The sequence below is a fragment of the Felis catus genome, chromosome B1, assembly GCF_018350175.1.
Source record: "Felis catus isolate Fca126 chromosome B1, F.catus_Fca126_mat1.0, whole genome shotgun sequence".
Taxonomy (NCBI): Eukaryota; Metazoa; Chordata; class Mammalia; order Carnivora; family Felidae; genus Felis; species Felis catus.
In genome coordinates this window covers 103037805-103056429 of record NC_058371.1, presented here as the reverse complement: position 1 = coordinate 103056429, position 18625 = coordinate 103037805, and the positions used below count along the sequence as shown (strand labels likewise).

At 38.7% G+C, this 18625-nt stretch overlaps 1 protein-coding gene and 1 long non-coding RNA gene across 4 annotated transcripts in view; one reads left to right on the top strand and one right to left on the bottom strand.

Moving 5' to 3' along the window:
- Positions 1-18625, bottom strand: part of TNIP3 (TNFAIP3 interacting protein 3) — a 103979-nt gene that overhangs the window by 27125 nt on the left and 58229 nt on the right. For all 3 annotated transcript variants that reach the window (XM_045055920.1, XM_023252839.2, XM_006930884.4), the window contains 4 exons: positions 10135-10221; positions 6331-6411; positions 4574-4639; positions 2997-3128 (listed from right to left, as the gene is read on the bottom strand). In XM_045055920.1, the coding sequence (XP_044911855.1) occupies positions 2997-3128; positions 4574-4639; positions 6331-6411; positions 10135-10221 (366 nt within the window). The remainder of the gene's footprint in view (positions 1-2996; positions 3129-4573; positions 4640-6330; positions 6412-10134; positions 10222-18625) is intronic.
- Positions 3127-16685, top strand: LOC102899288. Its single transcript, XR_440123.3, has 3 exons — positions 3127-3335; positions 10449-10514; positions 16632-16685. It is a non-coding gene; the product is annotated as an uncharacterized LOC102899288 (long non-coding RNA).

Genomic DNA, 18625 nt, shown 5'->3' with positions numbered 1-18625 from the left:
GCGAGCATAAGAAGGGGACGGACAGAGAGAGAGGGAGACACAGAATCTGAAGCAGGCTCCAGGCTCTGAGCTGTCAGCACAGAGCTCAAGGAGGGGCTCCAACTCATGAACCGAACTGTGAGAGCATAACCTGAGCAGAAGTTGGATGTTTAACCAATTGAGCCACCCAGGCACCCCTTGACATTCCATTTAAGCAATATTCTTTGGTTGGAGGACAGGGTTCAGATAGAAAAAAATCTTTCTTTACTCCTTAGTGCTACTAAGTAAGTTTCATGACCCCAGAAAAAGCTCAAAATCCTCAGTCCTCACTTTCACGGGTCAAATGGGTTCAGAGAATAAGCAAGTTCCCATGTACTGTTACAGAGTGATGGGTAAGCGATTTAGTAAAAGTAAGTAAAGTTCTACAAAGAAAAAAAAAGTACGATTGCAATAAAAAATATGAAATATCTCAAAGACCAATCCTGCCTGCATCATTCTGAACTGAAGAGAGGGAGAAGAGGATAAAACTTCAGGCAAATAAGACCCTCCACTACAGATAATTACTCAGAGCACTGTATTGTTGTGTTCATTGCTTTGAAAAGGGAGAGATCAACAAGTCCAAGTGCCATCACTCCTCCATGTTTCCGATTACCTTCAAGAAGTCCTGTTTTACATAACTGAAGCAAGGTTAGTTGACAATATCTATCTTCTAATTCTTAATTTTATATTTTAGATAGTAAATTTTTTGTGGAGTGAATTGCATTTTTTTTTAAGTTTTATTTATTTTTAAAGAAGGAGGGGCGCCTGGGTAGCTCAGTCAGTTAAGCATCTGACTTCGGCTCAGGTCATGATCTCACGGCTCGTGAGTTCGAGCCCCGCGTCGGGCTCTGTGCTGACAGCTCAGAGCCTGGAGCCTGTTTCCGATTCTGTGTCTCCCTCTCTCTGCTCCTCCCCTGTTCATGCTCTGTCTCTCTCTGTCTCAAAAATAAATAAACGTTAAAAAAAAATTTAAAAAAAAAAGGAGAGCAAGCTCACATGAGCGTGGTGGGGAGGGGCAGAGATAGGGAGAGAGAGAGAGAATCCCGAGCAGAAACCACGCTGTCAACGCAGAACCTGATGTGAGGTCAATCCCACCAAACTTGAGATCATCACCTGAGCTGAAATCAAGAGTCAGACACTTAATGACTGAATCACCCAGGCACTCCTGGAATGTACTGAATTCTTAATGGCACTGAAACTTTAACCTAATAAAACAAACATCCCAGAATTTAAGTAAATCAAGATGAGAAAATAGCTAACACACATGTTAGAATATGTTGTTTCAGTAATTAATATTTCCCAAAACAATAATTAGATTTAAGATATCTATGTGGGGTGCCTGAGTGGTTTAGTCTGTTAAGCATCCAACTTCAGCTCAGGTCATGATCTCACCATTTCTGAGTTCAAGCCCCCTGTAGGGTTCTGTGTTGACAGTTCAGAGCCTGGAGCCTGCTTCAGATTCTGTCTCCCTCTCTCTCTGCCCTTCCCCACATTCACCATCTCTCTCTCTCTCTCAAAAATAAATAAATGTTAAAAAGTTTTTTAAAAAAAGATATCTATGTGAGGTGATTTTTTTTTTAAATGAAAACATTCCTATTTGCGTTCACTTAAGTAGAGTGGGCTTATATACACTTAGAAAATGAGCCAATCATTTTCTAATTTGACGTAATCTAAAAGTGACTTCAAATTGTAAATGGTTCCAACTTCATGAGGGAACAATTGTCATGATTCCTGGTCAGGAAAAGGAAGGGACTGCAACAAGGTCAGAAGGCAGTTGCTAAACCTTGTTTGTTTTCCTCTGACTCACTGGGACAGGGAGAACCTTATCGAGGTAAGAAAATCTACACCAACGGCTGTCTGCATTGATTTCAGCTATTGCCTTAAGATTGGTGCACGTGTTAAAATACAGCCAATGCTTCATGATATCTGTCACAAGGCTACACCTGAGACTATTTACACTTATTTTTTCTTAACATACATAAAAAAAAATGTGCATCCATTAGGGCTTAAGATTTTCCTCCCATTTTCTATAATATCCATTAAGCCCCATAACTAAGAGTAAAACCGAGAGTATTTTAGAAGACTGTCACCTTAATGGCCACCATCTTGCTCTCAGTGGGGATTAATGGAGATTTCAAATTTGGAGGCTGGGTTCAAATCCCATTTTCCCAGGTCCTAGGTTGGCAAGCTTGGCAAGTCCTGGAACCTCTTCACATCTCAGCTTTAAAATGGCAAAAATAGGGGGCACCTGGGTGGCTCAGACGGTTTAGGGTGGGGCTCCTGATCTCAGCTCAGGTCATGATCTCCCGATTCCTGGGATTGAGACCCACATCAGGCTTTGCATTGACAGTGTGGAGCCTGCTTGGGATTCTCTTTCTCTCTCCCTGTCTCTCTCTCCCTCCCCTCCCCCCACTCTGCCCCCACTCACACTGTCTCTGTCTCTCTCAAAATAAATAAATAAGCTAAAAAAAATTGCAGAAATACCATTTCCCTCACAGATGGGCTGAGAAGGTTAAATGAGATCGTGAAGGTGAGGCAGTTTTTTAAATGTTTTATTTTTTATGATTACAAACGCAATACCTATTTGTAAAACTAGGTAAGCTCAAAAGCAGCTGTACAAACACAAGGTAGTGTCCCATTATTATTAACACTTGAAATAAAACTGTATCTGAGTAAAAGCAAAAGGGTAAATTTAATCTCCTAGGCTGAAATGCTCTAGAAAGATGGCACCAAACCTATGGATCAGCACTTTCTGTGGGTAGAGCCTGGCACGCAAAGGCCTGCTTATTTGGACAACAAAGGAGGACGCAAGCTGGGCATCTCCTTCCTTCAGTTCGCAGAGAATCGGCCCGGGGACTTGCGTAACCCATCCGCTCCTACGCACACCAGTCTCCGCCCACCACTCCCCGCCCACCACTCTCCGCTGAGCGTGCTCAGGCCCTGGGGCCCGGAAGGTCTTCTCCCTGAGCCCCGCCCACCTCCTCGAGCTGCAGCCGCTGGCGGGTCTGGTCGTGCAGCCGGTCGCTCTCTCTCTGACTTTGAAGCCGCTCCTTCTCCTGCGAGCTGAGGAACCTTTCTGCGGCGTCCAGTTTCATTTTCAGCTCTGCGACCTGAGGAAGTCGTATACACAGCGTGGCAGACACCACTTCTGAAATTCACACCCCCTCCCACCCCCGGATTTATTCCCCCACCCCGTGCACGCAGGGACGGACACGCCCCCACTCCTGGGCGGCCCCTAAGAGAGGTTCTATTTCCCACCAGCCTTAGCAAAGGTCAGGACCTGTGCACTTAAGGAAGAGCTTCCCCTACCGGAAAAGGTAAACATCGAAACAGCCTTAAGCCCCTTCCCGCCTTTCTCCAAACCACACCACTTCCGAGAGAATAAAGATTTAGATCTTAGACGGGGACGCTTCTGAGCCTGTCATTCTATTCCTAACTCTCAAAATGTGCCTTGCCTGACCTGAAAAGGGCAGCATGGGGTTAGGGGTGAGTGAATTTGCCTGGGCCAGAGAAAAACAGACATGGCTTTTAACTCCTCAGTAATCTGCAATGCTTGACGCCCTACGAAATGCCAAGCTAGTTCTCAGAGCGATGACGGTCCAGTAAGAGAGGCCTTAGAAAAGGGTGTTTTATCAAAGATGGGAATTATGCCCACTGTTAACCAAGGGTCTTCACACACCTGCAGGCCGTTCTTCCTGAGCAGCTTACACATTTTCTCTGGGACCATGTTCTTTAAAATTTGGAGACCCCAAAGCTGCCCCAGACTGAATATAACAGGCCTGCTGTAGTGGGAGCATTATCCTGCACTTAACTAAATTTAATGCTTCAGTGTATCAAAATGGGGAAGAAGAGAGCAATACTGCTCTGTTACTCACTTGTGGTCAGGTTTCTTAATTCTGAATTATTTAGGGGAATTTACTTTCTCCTTTTCTCTATTTTTGAACGTGGAATAATTTAAGTTACAAATTGACTTTGACCTATTAAAAGATATTCTCTCCAAAAAGTTCTTTCTCATCAAAGCAAAAGATTCTTGACAGAGAATATGCTGTAGGGGGAAGAGGGAATGCCCCACTTCCCCTCACACTGTCACTGTTACCATTGTTCGTTTCTTTATCTGTGGAAATAGCTTATGCCAACTAATTAAAGAATTAGAGAAATGGCCTTGTATAAAACAGTATGAACTTTAAGCCATATCCTGCCTCACATATAACTTTGTGTATTTATGGCTGCTAGTAACAAATCCAAAACAGGTTATTCCATGAGCTATGATGAATGTGCATAAGAACTCTAGAGACATCGCCAGAGGCTAAAGGCTATTTTTAGTACCTTTTTTTTTTTTGTCATGCCCAAGATAATTCACTGATAGCCTTCACTAATCTTCAGTACCAAGAGACCAATAATGCACTCAGCACCTTCTCCCTACCCCCTCCCCCCATCATTTTTTCAACAGTTGGCTAGCCACATGTCTCCTTAAGCTGAAACCAGTGAGAATCTTCACAGACTTGGTCCCCCAGCTTACTGATCTAAAGCAAACACTAAACAGAGAGGTGTTTACCTTTCGTTCATATAACTCTTTCATACTTCTAAATTGCTGATCCCATTGCTGGTTAACTTCCAGGAGCTGAAATTATTAAAATTTGGTGAATCAATATGGATTTCTGCCCATTTGGAAATTTGGCCAAAATGAAATCACTTTTGGGGGGCTGGTAAGATTTGCAAGCCACGGTTGAACACAGTATTCCTTCCACCAAGTTCTTGTAGGGCTGGGACGATTGAATTGAGCACACTCCCTCTTTTCATAACTGGCTAACATATGAAAAACCATTTAGCCTTACGTATATCTTGACTAGTCAGCTGAACTGTTATTAGAACTTTCAACTTTGCTTGTTATTTGAAATTTTCATCTTTGTTTAATACAATCAAAATCCAGTAAAACTTTGGGAGTATTGATGGTTTTCTGTAAGATTTATTAATATATGAGGGTCTTTTTTCAAACCTTTCCATATTTTTCTGTGTGCTTACACTGATTATTATAATTAAATATTTCTTCTAGCTTTTCTAAAGCAGAATTTATATTAACAAATTCCAAATCCCGATAGCTTACCATCATGTGCTTGCAATATTGTGCTTTTTAAAATCAACACATGACTTGTAATGTATATGTAATGAATGGATAATATCACCATTTTGAAATTATAGATTTTCAAGGAATAATAGTTTTGTCATAAGAATATTTAGAAATAATTTAGGCTGCAATTTAGAAGCTTTAAAATTATGTGCTAATCAAAAGGAAGAAAAAAACCTATGTCCTGTGTTTTAGTTTTCTTGTAAGGGAAGCCTGTAACTTCCTACATCAAGAGAAATTCCAACACTTTCAATATGGGACAGATTGAGAAGATAGTTACAACGACTAAAAGGAAGCAACATATTCTCCTAATTATAAAACAAAATATCTAATCCAGACACCTAGTCCCTAGGTAAATCTTACGCTGGAAATAGCTATGGGTATTTAGTATAGACTATATTATATTATTATATAAAGATATCTTATCTGTTGGCATTTTAAGGATTAACATTTCTATGCCATGGTAACATTGCCCTGCTATAGTTCAATAATTTTCCAGAAGGATACAATATTTTATGTAATATCAAAGAGGAGTAGAAGGCACCATACAGAAGAACATGAAGGATAAAACATATACAATGGTTTAGGAAACTAATTTAAAATTTGACAACATACACAGTGTTAAAATTGTTACACTTTTCACTTCTTCATCTTCAAGAAGAATAAAGAGGTTCTATCATTCATTAAACTCAGAAAAACAGAACTCATAATAATATCCATCACATTCCTAATGGCATTTTATAAACAACAACAAAATTTTTTTTTCAATAATGTTCCTTAACCCCTATGTGGCTGGATACCCAGTTCATGAAATCATAGCGCCTAAGTCAATTACACCTAAAGCCTTTGACAGTTTGAGTTTCAAGGTATGTCAAGTTGCAAGGCATAAGCACAGGTGATAAGCTCACATAGTCCATGTGGAGGAAACATCTAAGTTTTGAGAAAAATTAAGATAATTATTAGATTTATGACTTTGTCATTTTTCACTCATTTACACAAACACTGAAAGACTGGGTAAGAGAAATGGAAGTGAATAAGAAAAAAGTACTTCCTCTCAAAATAATGCAGTCCAAAATCCTAGAGATAAATACTGTGACCCAATAACAAAAATAAAAGACTCTAGACTCTATTTTATTCTCAGCATTAACTCATGATACATGTTGCTTCAGCTAATATTTGTAAATTACCTCTTTTCTCTGTTTTTCCAAGCACCTTATCTTTTGTTCAAGAGAACTTGTCAAGTTCTTTCTGCTTGATGATTGATCATGCTTAAAACAAACAAACAAAAACAAAAACAAAAAAAAAAAAAAAGAAAGAGAAATTGTGAAACAAAATCTTCTATAAAATAAGCAGGAGAAATGTTGTCCTTCACAAACTCTATGCATTTGGCTAACTCTCCTATGGTGATTTATAAAAATATCTTATTCTAGGGGTAACAATCCTCACACCATTATTCCTTCATAGAGACCTGTTGATGAAGAAGCATTATATTATATTTCAAATTCCTTTATGTGAATTAATTAACAAAATAATTCTCTAATAAATTAAAAATGTATACATTAGTCAAACAAGAAATTAGGATTTTATGAGTTTGGATTTCAATCTTTTTCCCAAAAAGGAAATTCAGAGTATAATGCTTATGGAAATCAGGTAAGTTTCATGGATACATTTTGGGTATTTACATAGTAATAAACATTTCTAAAATGTCATTTCTGTAGACATGTCCATATCTGAAGAGTGGCCCTGACAAAAGTCAGAGGAATGACAGAATCATCAAGAAAAACAGACAAAGACATAAAACTAAAAGGCAGCAAATCCATTCTAAGACTGTAATGAACTAGCTACCTCAGTGTCCTTCATACAATTATGTTATACAGAGATTGACATAGATTATCGGCATTGTGCAATTTTAACCAGCCCTTTGAATAAAGCCAGTAGGTTATAAGTTTAAATAATAAATCATTGGCACAACGAAAAAGTTAACCACCTTTCTTTTCAGTTTTTTTTTCCCCCTCAGTGTTGGGGGTATTTATTTAAAGAAAGCACAAATGCTCTGGAAACTGTGGGCCATCTGTCTAAATGGACCACCAACAAAGCTCACTTAAGTGCTGTTTTCTCTATAGTAACTCAATAGTCTTGTTACCATCTCATCTCTGAGTCATATAAACAGTACAACAAATCTGGTGATGAGGGTAGTCCTAAATCTGCTACTTAGTTTCAAGCTCAATAGTTATGGAAATTAATTAAAGATATTCATGAACAATTAAATATTTTCAAAACATGTTGGCTTTTGCCAAAAGCACTTACAGGGAGTGTTCTTTTACAATCATCATGGGGTTTCAAGGACTTTTTTCATTAGAAATGATTTATAAAACTATTTTTCTATCTTTTCTCTGCTTACCTATGTCTCACTCAATATTTTAGGGCTGGATCACATGTTACATCTTTATAGAAGCTGCCCTTAGTTTTCTTAGCTTCTTCCTAGACCCATGTACAGTTAAGACCTTATTTTATTTTATTTTATTTTATTTTTAATTTTTTTTAATGTTTACTTATTTTTGAGACAGAGAGACAGAGCGTGAGCAGGGGAGGGGCAGAAAGAGAGGGAGACAGAATCTGAAGCAGGCTCCAAGCTCTGAGCTGTTGGCACAGAGCCTGATGTGGGGTTTGAACTCAGGAGCTGTGAGATCATGACCTGAGCTGAAGTCGGACACTCAACTGATTGAGCCACCCAGGCGCCCCTAAGACCTCATTTTAAAAGATATTCTTCCATGTGTCTATAAATTCAGAATTATTCTATTTGCTTCTGACCTCAAGAAGCTGGTTTGTCTGAGTTCCAGAAGTAACATCAAAATCCAGGTGACAGATATGTTGGGTCTTAAAATTGGGCTTTCCCTTTTTTAGGAAGTCTAGACTCATTCTGGATCAGAACAGATTGAATATTAGGTACCTTTGATCTGGAAAATGCTGTGAGCCAACTGTATGTTGTGTAACCTGAGCTCAGCAAAGCAGAGATACAGTGAGACCAGATTCCAGATCAGTGGTTCTTACTATAAGAACGCATAGAAGTCACTATGGAAGCGTGCAAAATGTAGGGCACCACGAACACTGAAAAAGAATTTCTGAAAAGGGAATCATAGCGCCTCCATTTTTTTTTAATAGACTTTATTTTTTTAGAGCAGTTTTAGGTTCACAAGAAAATCTAGCGGAAGGTGACAGAGTTTTCCCATATGCCTTCTACCCCCACACCTACACCTTTATCAACATCTCCCACCAGAGTGTTACATTTGTTACAATTGATGAATAGTTACTGACACATCACCCAAATCCATAGTTTACTTTAGGGTTCATTCTTAGTGTTGTACATTCTATGAGTTTGAACAAATGTTTAATGACATTATAGTATCATATAGGATAGTTTCACTGCCCTAAAAATCCTCTGTGCTCAGCGTATTTATCCCTTCTCTACTTTAAATAAATTTCAGAGGTTACAGTGATTCACACTAAAGTTCAAGGTTCTCCTATTTCAGACCTTTCTTGGGAACACAGATTTGGGGTCCTTAAAAAGTTCCCTTGCTATTTGTGATAGAGACAAAAAAAATCTGTGTCTAGCAAACATTTGTATGATTTAGCTTTCGGGGAATCCAGATTAAGATTAAGTTAATTATATACTGTGCATTTTTTTTTTTTTTTTTTTTTTGCCATATATAACTTTCTCTGGAAAGAAATAGTAAAACTTTTGGACTTTGATTTTTTATTTGTAAATAAGAGTTACTGAAAAGCTAGATACTAAATCTGCAAGTGAGAGAGAGAAAGCACAGTAATAAGAATTGTTTAAAAGCCATAAATGTATCACCAGGAGTTTCTCTGGAGATTAATCAACATTTATTTTACTATGGTTCATATGTCTCAGGTATGTATTAAAATGGAACAAAGTCAATCAAACACAAAATTTGGGGAAATTTTTCATTTGTATTTGCTTTGCTTTCCAGTTGCTAATGAAGGTATCTGATGTTTCAATAAACACAAAGATTTTTAGTCATTAGTTCTACTAAGGGCCCCACTTACAGTACAATTATTCCTTATATGGTGCAATGTGTGTTTAAAGTGTCTGGGCATTTCTTTCTCATTTACCATAACACCTGGACCAACTTCTAAGATATTCAAATCCTGACACGCTAAATTAAGTATCTAAAGAACAAAAGAGTTCCCTTAATTTGCTATTGTATGTTGGCTTATCTCTAAATAGAACTTTAAGAAAGAACATTCATTCATTCATTCATTCATTCATTCAGTTGGGTAAGTGTTGCAGTAACCAGTAACCAAACAAAAACTATGGTATTCATTGTAGGTCCATAAATATTTTACTAGGGATACTTTATTGCTATATTGTATTCTATTTCCAACCGTACAAATATTCTTTTTGAAATTTATGTTGAACCAAATTTCTTTAAATCAAGAGCAAAATATGGAGCCCACAGAACTGGGGAGCTGTAGGGCCTTTGCACAGGATTTAATCTCACTTTGTAAAAGAAGAAATGGAGCTCAGAGGGATCAAAGAAAATGCAACAGTCACCCAGATACTTTTTCCTCCTTAAATAACATTGATTAAATACAAAGCAAAGGGGTGCCTGGATGGCTCAGTCCGTTGAGCATCCGACTTCAGCTTAGGTCATGATCCCCCTGTTAGTGAGCTTGAGCCCCAGGTCGGGCTCTGTGCCGACAGCTCTGAGCCTGGAGCCTGCTTCATATTTTACTTCTCTCTCTCTCTCTCTCTCTCTACCCCTCCCAGGCTTGTGTTCTCTCTCTCTCTCTCTCTCTCTCTCAAAAATAAATAAACATTAAAAAAAGTTTAAAAAAATACAGAGCAGCTATTATCTAAAGAAAGCAAAGTAGCCGTTTCTACTCTTATCCATCATTGCATAATTAACCATTAAAAATGCAATTGATGCTATATATGGTCAATTCATCCCCTAAAGATGTATTCTTACCTCTCCGTGCTCCGAAGAACTTTCTGCAGCACTCATTCTAGTTGTGCCCTGTACGCAATATGCCATGGAAGCTGTTTTTCCTGGAGTCTTGGAAGACAGAAGGAAAAAGAGAAAGAAAATGTCTCTTGTGGTATCTTTTAAAGTGAAACCAAATATACAAAATTTTTAAAAGACCGCACTGTTAACTCATGGTGGAAAAGAACAGCAATTGTTTTTCATTAAAAGTGAACAGAAGTGACTCTGTATATGAATTACACAGAATAAGGTTATAAGCACAGCATCTGTGATTTTAACTTTTCTTCTCTTCCAAATAGGGATTTCCCAGGATGTCTCAAGTAGGCAGGCTGTGACTAAGGGAGAGGCCGATTAGCCTCACTATGGTATGTAAATTGTCATTCTTCCTTTACTGGCAGTTTCTCCCACTGGAGGAGGAAGTTACCACAGAAAGCCTGGGCAAACCAAGTCTTTCCTCAGTAGCCAGACTGCCATAACTTCATTGTATTTCCCAGAGAGTTAGGTAACTATTGACTTTTTGACAACTCGGTTACTTGCTTCCCTGAAGGCAAGATTTTCTGGCAATGCCTTCTAACTGTGAGCTTAGCTGTGTGGAACTTAATGAGTCATCCGTAATTCTGTACGTGCTACTAATTCCTATGGAACTAAAAGAGAAAATTCATTAGAGCAAAAATGGGCATTGTTTGGAAAGCTAATGTTTTATACTGGCAGAAAGTTTAAACTTGGTTCTCAAGTTTAAGACTGTCTTGATGGTAATTTGTTAAGTCCAGATTTCTCCATGATCCATTTGCGGTTCAATCTTTTGTTTTTTTGGCACTAATATTTTAGTGTTCATGAGTTGACTCATACGGTATTGAGGGAATGAAATACTGGGTAATGCAGATAAAAGCGTGCAAAGATGATGCTTGGAGCTACACAAATGAGTCATGGTAGAACAGAAGACCTCATTCCAGACTTGGAGGAGAGGGACCACAGAAGAGCCAGGAATACAGAAAGAAAAGAATGTGTTGCTGAAGGAAGAAAACAAAGAATTTACAGTCAATTACTTAATTTACATTTTTGTTTACACCTTCCTATGAGACAGCCACTTGTATGCAGGATAAATCCTACAATTCCTGAAATTCAAATTCTTTAAAAGAGAATGATGAGTATCTAAGATGTGGCTGTTGTCTTTTTTTTTTCCTACTTCATATCTAGCGCCACTTTCTAACCCTGCCTGTGATCCAGCCATCCTGAACCCCCTTCATTTCCTGAAACAAGCCATGTACCTACCACCTGCTGCTTTCTCTGGCTGGAACATTCCCCTGTCTGGGCCCCCTCCAACCAGTTGACCTGGGAAATCTGCCTAATGCTTCTCTTACCCCATAACCTTATTTGATCTCCTTTTACCAACCAAGCAGAACCTTTACTTAGCATTTACATAGTGTATTTACACGTTTGTAAGTTCACCTCCGTATCTACAGTACTGTGACACACAGCACATATTCAACACATTCTGCTGAGTGAATAAATTGATGAATATCTACATGCCACATTTATAGACTTTTTGCTGTGTGTGTGTATGTATACATGGTTTTGTTTTTTGCTAGTTTCTTGGTCTGGTTTGGGGGTACACCTGTGAAATGGAGTGATATTTCCTTAAGGCAATATCCAAAAATGCAGGTGGGAATCAAATTGTTCTGATTTCTAAAAGTAAGAGTTATGACTCACATATGATCTGATTTTAGGGGACATAAGCAGAGATTTCCTGGAGACTGACACTTCATTAACACTAAAACCTGCTCATCCAAAAAGAAATAGAAAACTCTAACATGAAAATAGTTTCTTCCAGGGGTGCCTGGGTGGCTCAGTTGGTTAGGCGGCTGACTTTGGGTCAGGTCATGATTTCTCAGTCTGTGGGTTCGAGCCCCACTTTGGGCTCTGTGCTGACAGCTCGAAGCCTGGAGCCTGCTTCAGATTCTGTGTCTCCCTCTCTCTCTTTGGTCCTCCCCGCTCCCACTCGGTCTCTCTCTCTCCCTCAAAAATAAATGAATATTAAAAAAAATAAAATATTTTCTTCCAAACGCTATCCCCCACAACATAGTTATATATACATAGAGATAGAGATAGAGACAGAGATAGAGATAGAGCTACAGAGATAGAGATAGAGATAGAGATATATAGATGTAGTTCAAGGTTCCTTCCAGCCTTATCTGTGTATTTGGTAGTAATAACCCAGTGGATATGGTAACATTGACCTAGAAAAGTAGTTGGAAAGATCATTTCTTGACAAAAAGTACAGTGCTTGGCCTTGGTGCCTTTTGGGTCTCCTCTGTACAGTATCCTGATGCATACTCAACTGTTTCAGCACAGCGTGGTGTGATGGCTTCCATTGAATGGAAATCCTATACCATTACATTTTTCATTACAATTCCTTTGTGTCTTCTGCTATGCAGTTTAACAGCAAACAGATTTTCTATTAGCTTCAGAGAGACATGTGGTAATTTATGAATTAACAATAACTCTTCTGGAGAGCCCCATGTTTGGATTGAGAAAATAGGAGCTTGCACTAGGCCAGTCTTAGAAATAAACTGGACATTTTCTGTTACATATACCCTTCTTACCTCACCTCCAGCCCGCTTACATGTACTATGTACTTAAGAGGATGATTCTTAGGGGTACCTGGGTGGCTCAGTTGGTTGAGCATCCAACTCTTGATTTTGGCTCAGGTCATGATCCCATGGTCAGAGGATCAAGCCTTGTATTGGGCTCCACCCTGAGCGTAGGGTCTGCTTGAGATTCGCTCTCTCTCTCTCTCTTTCTCTCCCACTCCCCCATTCATGCTCTCTCTTTCTAAAAAAAACAAAAAAAGAGTCTGGCTTTCAGTCAAGCTTTGTTTTGTGAGAAGTCTTACTAGCTGCAATAACTCTCAGAGAAAAAGACGTGTTTCCAAGGGGATTCTGAAGAGCCTTCATTTTTCAAGTCACTAAAATATTACAAAGAGAAAAATAATTAACAAAGAGAGATATGGTGAAGAAAAAGGACCAAAGAACTACCAGCCACTAGTTAGTTTGTAACTCTCATCTGAGTTGATGATAATTCTCTCAGAACTAGTCTAAGACAGATCATCACAGTTCTACAAATGCTAGGAGGCATTCTTTATCAGGTAAAATAAACATACCCCCCTTTTTTTTATTATCCTTTTAGAATGAGGGTTGAAAACCTCTTTTGCTTCCTGAATCTATTTGCATGAATTTTTAAGTGAGTGTGTTATCCAGGCAGGACTGAGAGCCTTGTCTGGTGACAAAAAGGTCTGACTCTTGACTCAGGTCATCTAGATTCATATGTTGGCTCTCCCATTCACTACCCGTGACATTGGGCATGATGCTTAAGGCCTCTAAGGTGCAACTTCCACATTTGTAAAATGAGAATAGTAATAGTGTCCTTCTCCTAGGGGCCTAATAGTGTCGTCTTGCTACTTGCGAGAACACATATAAAAACTTAGATACTACTGCTAATAATATGATCTTAAAGATAGGGGGGCATTGATCAAATTATTTGTGCAACAAATAATATGAAAAAAGGAAAGGACCATCGATAATTTACGTTTCACTTGGCACTGAATGGATGCCAAAGGAAAATAAGCAAAGGTCCCTGCTTCCAATTAAATTAATATGTATACACATAATATATATCTGCTTGCCTGCAAGAATTCAGAGAGAGAGCTCACTCCCAGGCTTAATCCTTATGGAAGGAGCTGTACTTTCTGCTGGGCCTTGAAGGGTGGATTGGATTTTGATAGATGGTAAAAGCTGAGGTATATTGCTATAATGTGAACAACATAAACAGAACGGAAGTGGACAAACCTAAGTATAAAGAATTGTAAGGAGCCCACTGTAACTAGAGTAGAGCTCATCTAAAGTTGATTAGGATCGAATTGTGAAAGACTTTAAATTTCACATTGAGAAATTTGGAGATTATTGCGTAGGCCAGGGGGAGCCACTGAAGATCCCTGAGAAAAGGAATTTTACATGATCAAAGTAGTGTTTTCATAAAAATAGACATCGATTTATGCATTATGTAACAAATGAGTGAGATTGAGAACTGCAATACCACTTCGTAGATATTATCAAAAACAATATTTGAAATATTTAACAGCGTGTGGTAATCCAGATATTTAACAATCAGTTCATCTAGGGCACTCAGAATGAATCAGTAACATTCCTATATTAATTGTCTTCTTGTCATCTCTATCTGGATTTACCTCTTTCTCTGCTTGCGTAAAACCTATTTCCTGATCTTCCCCATAAAACTTGTCTTCCCCATTACAGTCAATGGTGACTTTCACGCTCTATATTACAAATCTTGGAGTTTATATATTTGATTCCTCTTTCTCACGCAACCTGCATCCAATTTATCTGAACATTTTGCAGGCACTTCAAAAGTATACCAGAAAGGAGAGCAACACATTGGCACAAGACCCAATTCAATGAGAGAGTGGCAAGGTGAAATAGACATGCCTTTTAATAACTTCTTCAAAATGAGAACTTTAGGGTTTGTGTCCTGATTTTATTCACATGAAAATTTTTTTTTAAATTTTTTTTTTCAACGTTTATTTATTTTTGGGACAGAGAGAGACAGAGCATGAACGGGGGAGGGGCAGAGAGAGAGGGAGACACAGAATTGGAAACAGGCTCCAGGCTCTGAGCCATCAGCCCAGAGCCCCACGCGGGGCTCAAACTCACGGACCGCGAGATCGTGACCTGGCTGAAGTCGGACGCTTAACCGACTGCGCCACCCAGGCGCCCCTGCATGAAAATTTTTAGAGAGCATCCAATAGGGGCTGAAATCTGACTTCGTGTCACATCCTACCTCTATGTTTACTAGTTATGTGACCTTGGGAAGACGCTTAGCATCTTTGGACTGATCAAGCCACCTGCATCCCTTACATGGATTATTGCAATAACCTAATAGCCTCTGTGCTTCCACTCTTGCTCCCTTCCTCCATCTATTATCAATATAGTAGCTATTGTGAGTCTTTAAGAACATGTCATTTCATGTCACTTCTCTGCACAAAACCTTTCAGTGACTTCTCATCTCACTCAGAGATGAAAGCAGAACTCTGTAGAGTGTCCCACAAGACCAAATACACTGTAGCCTGTGCTTCTCTGGCCTCTTAGTATTCTTCCTTTTGCTCACTCTGCTCTGTGTCCTGTACACACTGCTGCCCCATGAGCCTGTTATGCACACTCCTTGTTCTCTCTGCTTAGAACTTCTTTTTCCTAAGTATCCACATGGCTCATCCCTTCACCTTCAATAGGTGATTGCTTAAATGTCACCTGTTTCTTGAGTTCTTACCTGACCTCCTAATATAAAATTACTCTCCAACCCAGCATTTTCTATCTACCTTTCCTTCTGTATTTTTCCATAGTACTATATATAAGATACTATATATTTTTCTTCTTTGTTGCTCTCCACCATTAGAATGTAAACTTCATTGACAATAATTTTTGTCCCTTGTGTTCATTCCATATTTCTCAAATCTGAAATAATGCCAATTATTTTAGTACCTACTCACATGCACATAATGTTCAGACACACATAATGGCCCCTCCTCCCCAAAAACTAAATCAAGAATATTCCTGAATCAGCTATCTTCTTAAGAGACTATGAAAGATATAAAGATCAGAATTTCAGCTTCTTAGCCTCAAAACTAGTAAATCACCTCTCTTTCAGACCCCAAGCCTGGGCTTGGACTAAGAGAGTTGGGTGAGAGAGGAGTCCCAAATCCTATAACTTCATGGGGGCTAAATGCTTATGTGTCTCCAGCTTGTAACTCTGAAGCAATTTTTTCATGCAGTTTACAAGTGTTGCTTGAAGTCTGTTTCCACTATATACTTTTAGTTTTTAGTGCATCTCAGATACATCTTAGGGCAAATTGACTTTTGCCAACTAGTCTGTAGTCTTTACAAAATTGCAGACTTTATGCAACTTCCATGTCTGAAGATTTCTCAGCACTGCACAAAGTATTAAAGGATCTGAGCCAGTTTGACCATCAGTCCCCCTCTGAAGTCTCCCTTGGCTCTCCAAAGTAGTGTTAGTTACTTCCTCCTTTGTGATCCCAGGGTGCTCTGTGAGGTATCACTTCCAGTATTTACAGTAAAACAGTCATGAATTTTATGTACCTTTCTTTTCTGTGAGACTGTAAGCTTCTTGAAGGTAGTAGACTCAATTTTTATCACTTGAACATAGGGAACTAACATAGTACCTTCAGAGTTCAGAGTAGTGATACTGTTCATTTTTATTGAATGAATCAGTTTACGCATGAATTTTCAGTAGGAAATCATAACACACCTATGCTTCTCGTAATACAGTTCAGAGGATAACGACCACAGTGATATACAAAGTTATACACTTTGCCTCAAAATCAAAAAAGATCAAGTAGGAATATCAATGTATTTTTTTTAATTTTTTTCAACGTTTTTTATTTATTTTTGGGACAGAGAGACAGAGCATGAACGGGGAGGGGCAGAGAGAGAGGGAGACACAGAATTGGAAACAGGCTCCAGGCTCCGAGCCATCAGCCCAGAGCCTGACGCAGGGCTCGAACTCATGGACTGCGAGATCGTGACCTGGCTGAAGTCCGACGCTTAACCCACTGTGCCACCCAGGCGCCCCTCAATGTATTTTTTTTTAAACTGTTCTATTTCATTCACTTTTTATTCACTTTATTCTCTTTATGTATAAATATTTTACCCTTTCCTATTTTGGTTATATGATCTATCTCTCTATCTATCTATCATTTATCTATATCTTTCTACCTATCCATATCTATGTATCTATATCTGTATCTGTATCATCTATATCTATCTCCATAAAAATCCCCCTTTAATTTTCTCTTACTCTTGATTATTATTTAATAAATAATCAATACAAATAATTGTACAAGCTATGGGGGAACTTTTGTTATTTTTTTAATGTTTATTTATTTATTTATTTTGAGAGAGAAAGAGTGTAAGTGGGGGAGGGGCAGAGAGAGAGGGGAAGAGAGAATCCCAGGCAGGCTCCAAGCTCAGCATGGAGCCAGACCTGGGGCTTGATAGCACTACCATGAGATCACAACCTGAGCCAATATCAAGAGTCAGATACTAAGTGACTGAACCAGCTAGGTGTCCTACTATGCGGGAATTCTTAAAAGGCATAAATGTGATCTTCAGTAATATTTCCTAAATGTGCACAGTGCTTTTTACATCTTAAGAGACAAGTTAATATCTTGAAATATTAACTGATGATCCCTCCAAATGAACACTGCTCTTTGTTTTATGTAACCACTCCTTTGTTTATTTGGTTAATGGTATCTTTTGTCTCCAGCACTGATTAAATTTGCTGTAAATGCAAAGGGAGAAACAGCCCTGTTCAACCTGTCATTTTCAAAATAGACTCTCCAAACTCTGGAGACCAAAACCAACTTTGAAAACCAAAGCTTTGAATTGCAAAAGCTAGTATTTTTTTCCTGAAAATTATGTTAAAAAAATTTAAAGACTAATTCCTTTCGTGCAGTTTATTTTGGAATACCTCAGAAAATAATGTGGATTTTATTTGATTGATCCAAAATCAAATGTGGATTGATTGATGGAAAAAGGGGTGAGTAAGTGGATAGATGTGTGGTAAATAAGTAGAGAAAAACATTGGTGGCAACACTGAGGTTGTGGACACATAGGTGTATGTCATAAAATCCTTTCAAGTGGCTATCCTTTCAAGTGGTTTCATGGCCTGAGGGAAACGAGGAAGATCAGAGTAAAAGAGTATCTGGATGGTTTTGAGGGTTCATGAAGAAATGGAGCCCTATTCCCCTACTTCTAGGGACTCATCCATCATGTATCCAATTGCCCAAATTGAACAGCAAAGAGCAGAGACAGCTTTAGCCTCACCCTTGGGTGAAGCCTGGGCAAAGGGCAAGTCTTGAAGAGAATTTCTCCATCCCATCATGGTACCTTGCTGAGATTTTGTGGCATGTCTAGGTAGAGAGGTCCTAAGACAGGTCAACCCTAATGTGCTGTGGAAGCAGAACCAGAAATTTGCTACCTTCTTGAGAAAAATGTAAAGGTGGTCAATTGAGGAAGATGGAATATTTACCATATGGCCCTGAGGATAGGAGATGAATTGAATTGTATGGAAGCTTGAGTGACTGCAGTGAGGATATAGGTCAATGAAAAGACCATAAAGAGTACTTTAGATTAATCCCAATGGCATCGTGAGATGGCGGATTATTGAAGCCTAAATGTTTTCACCCTAAAGTGGTCAAAAAAATACAGGACTTCCAGATAAATTTGGATTCCAGATTTTTGTTTATGTATAACTATGCCCCATCCAATATTTTGTTGTTTGTATGAAATTCAAAGTTAACTGGGTATCCTGTACTTTTATTTCTACATCTGACAATGCTACTCCACTTGGATTACGTCACAAAATCTGCTTCACAGACCCTAGGTTCCAT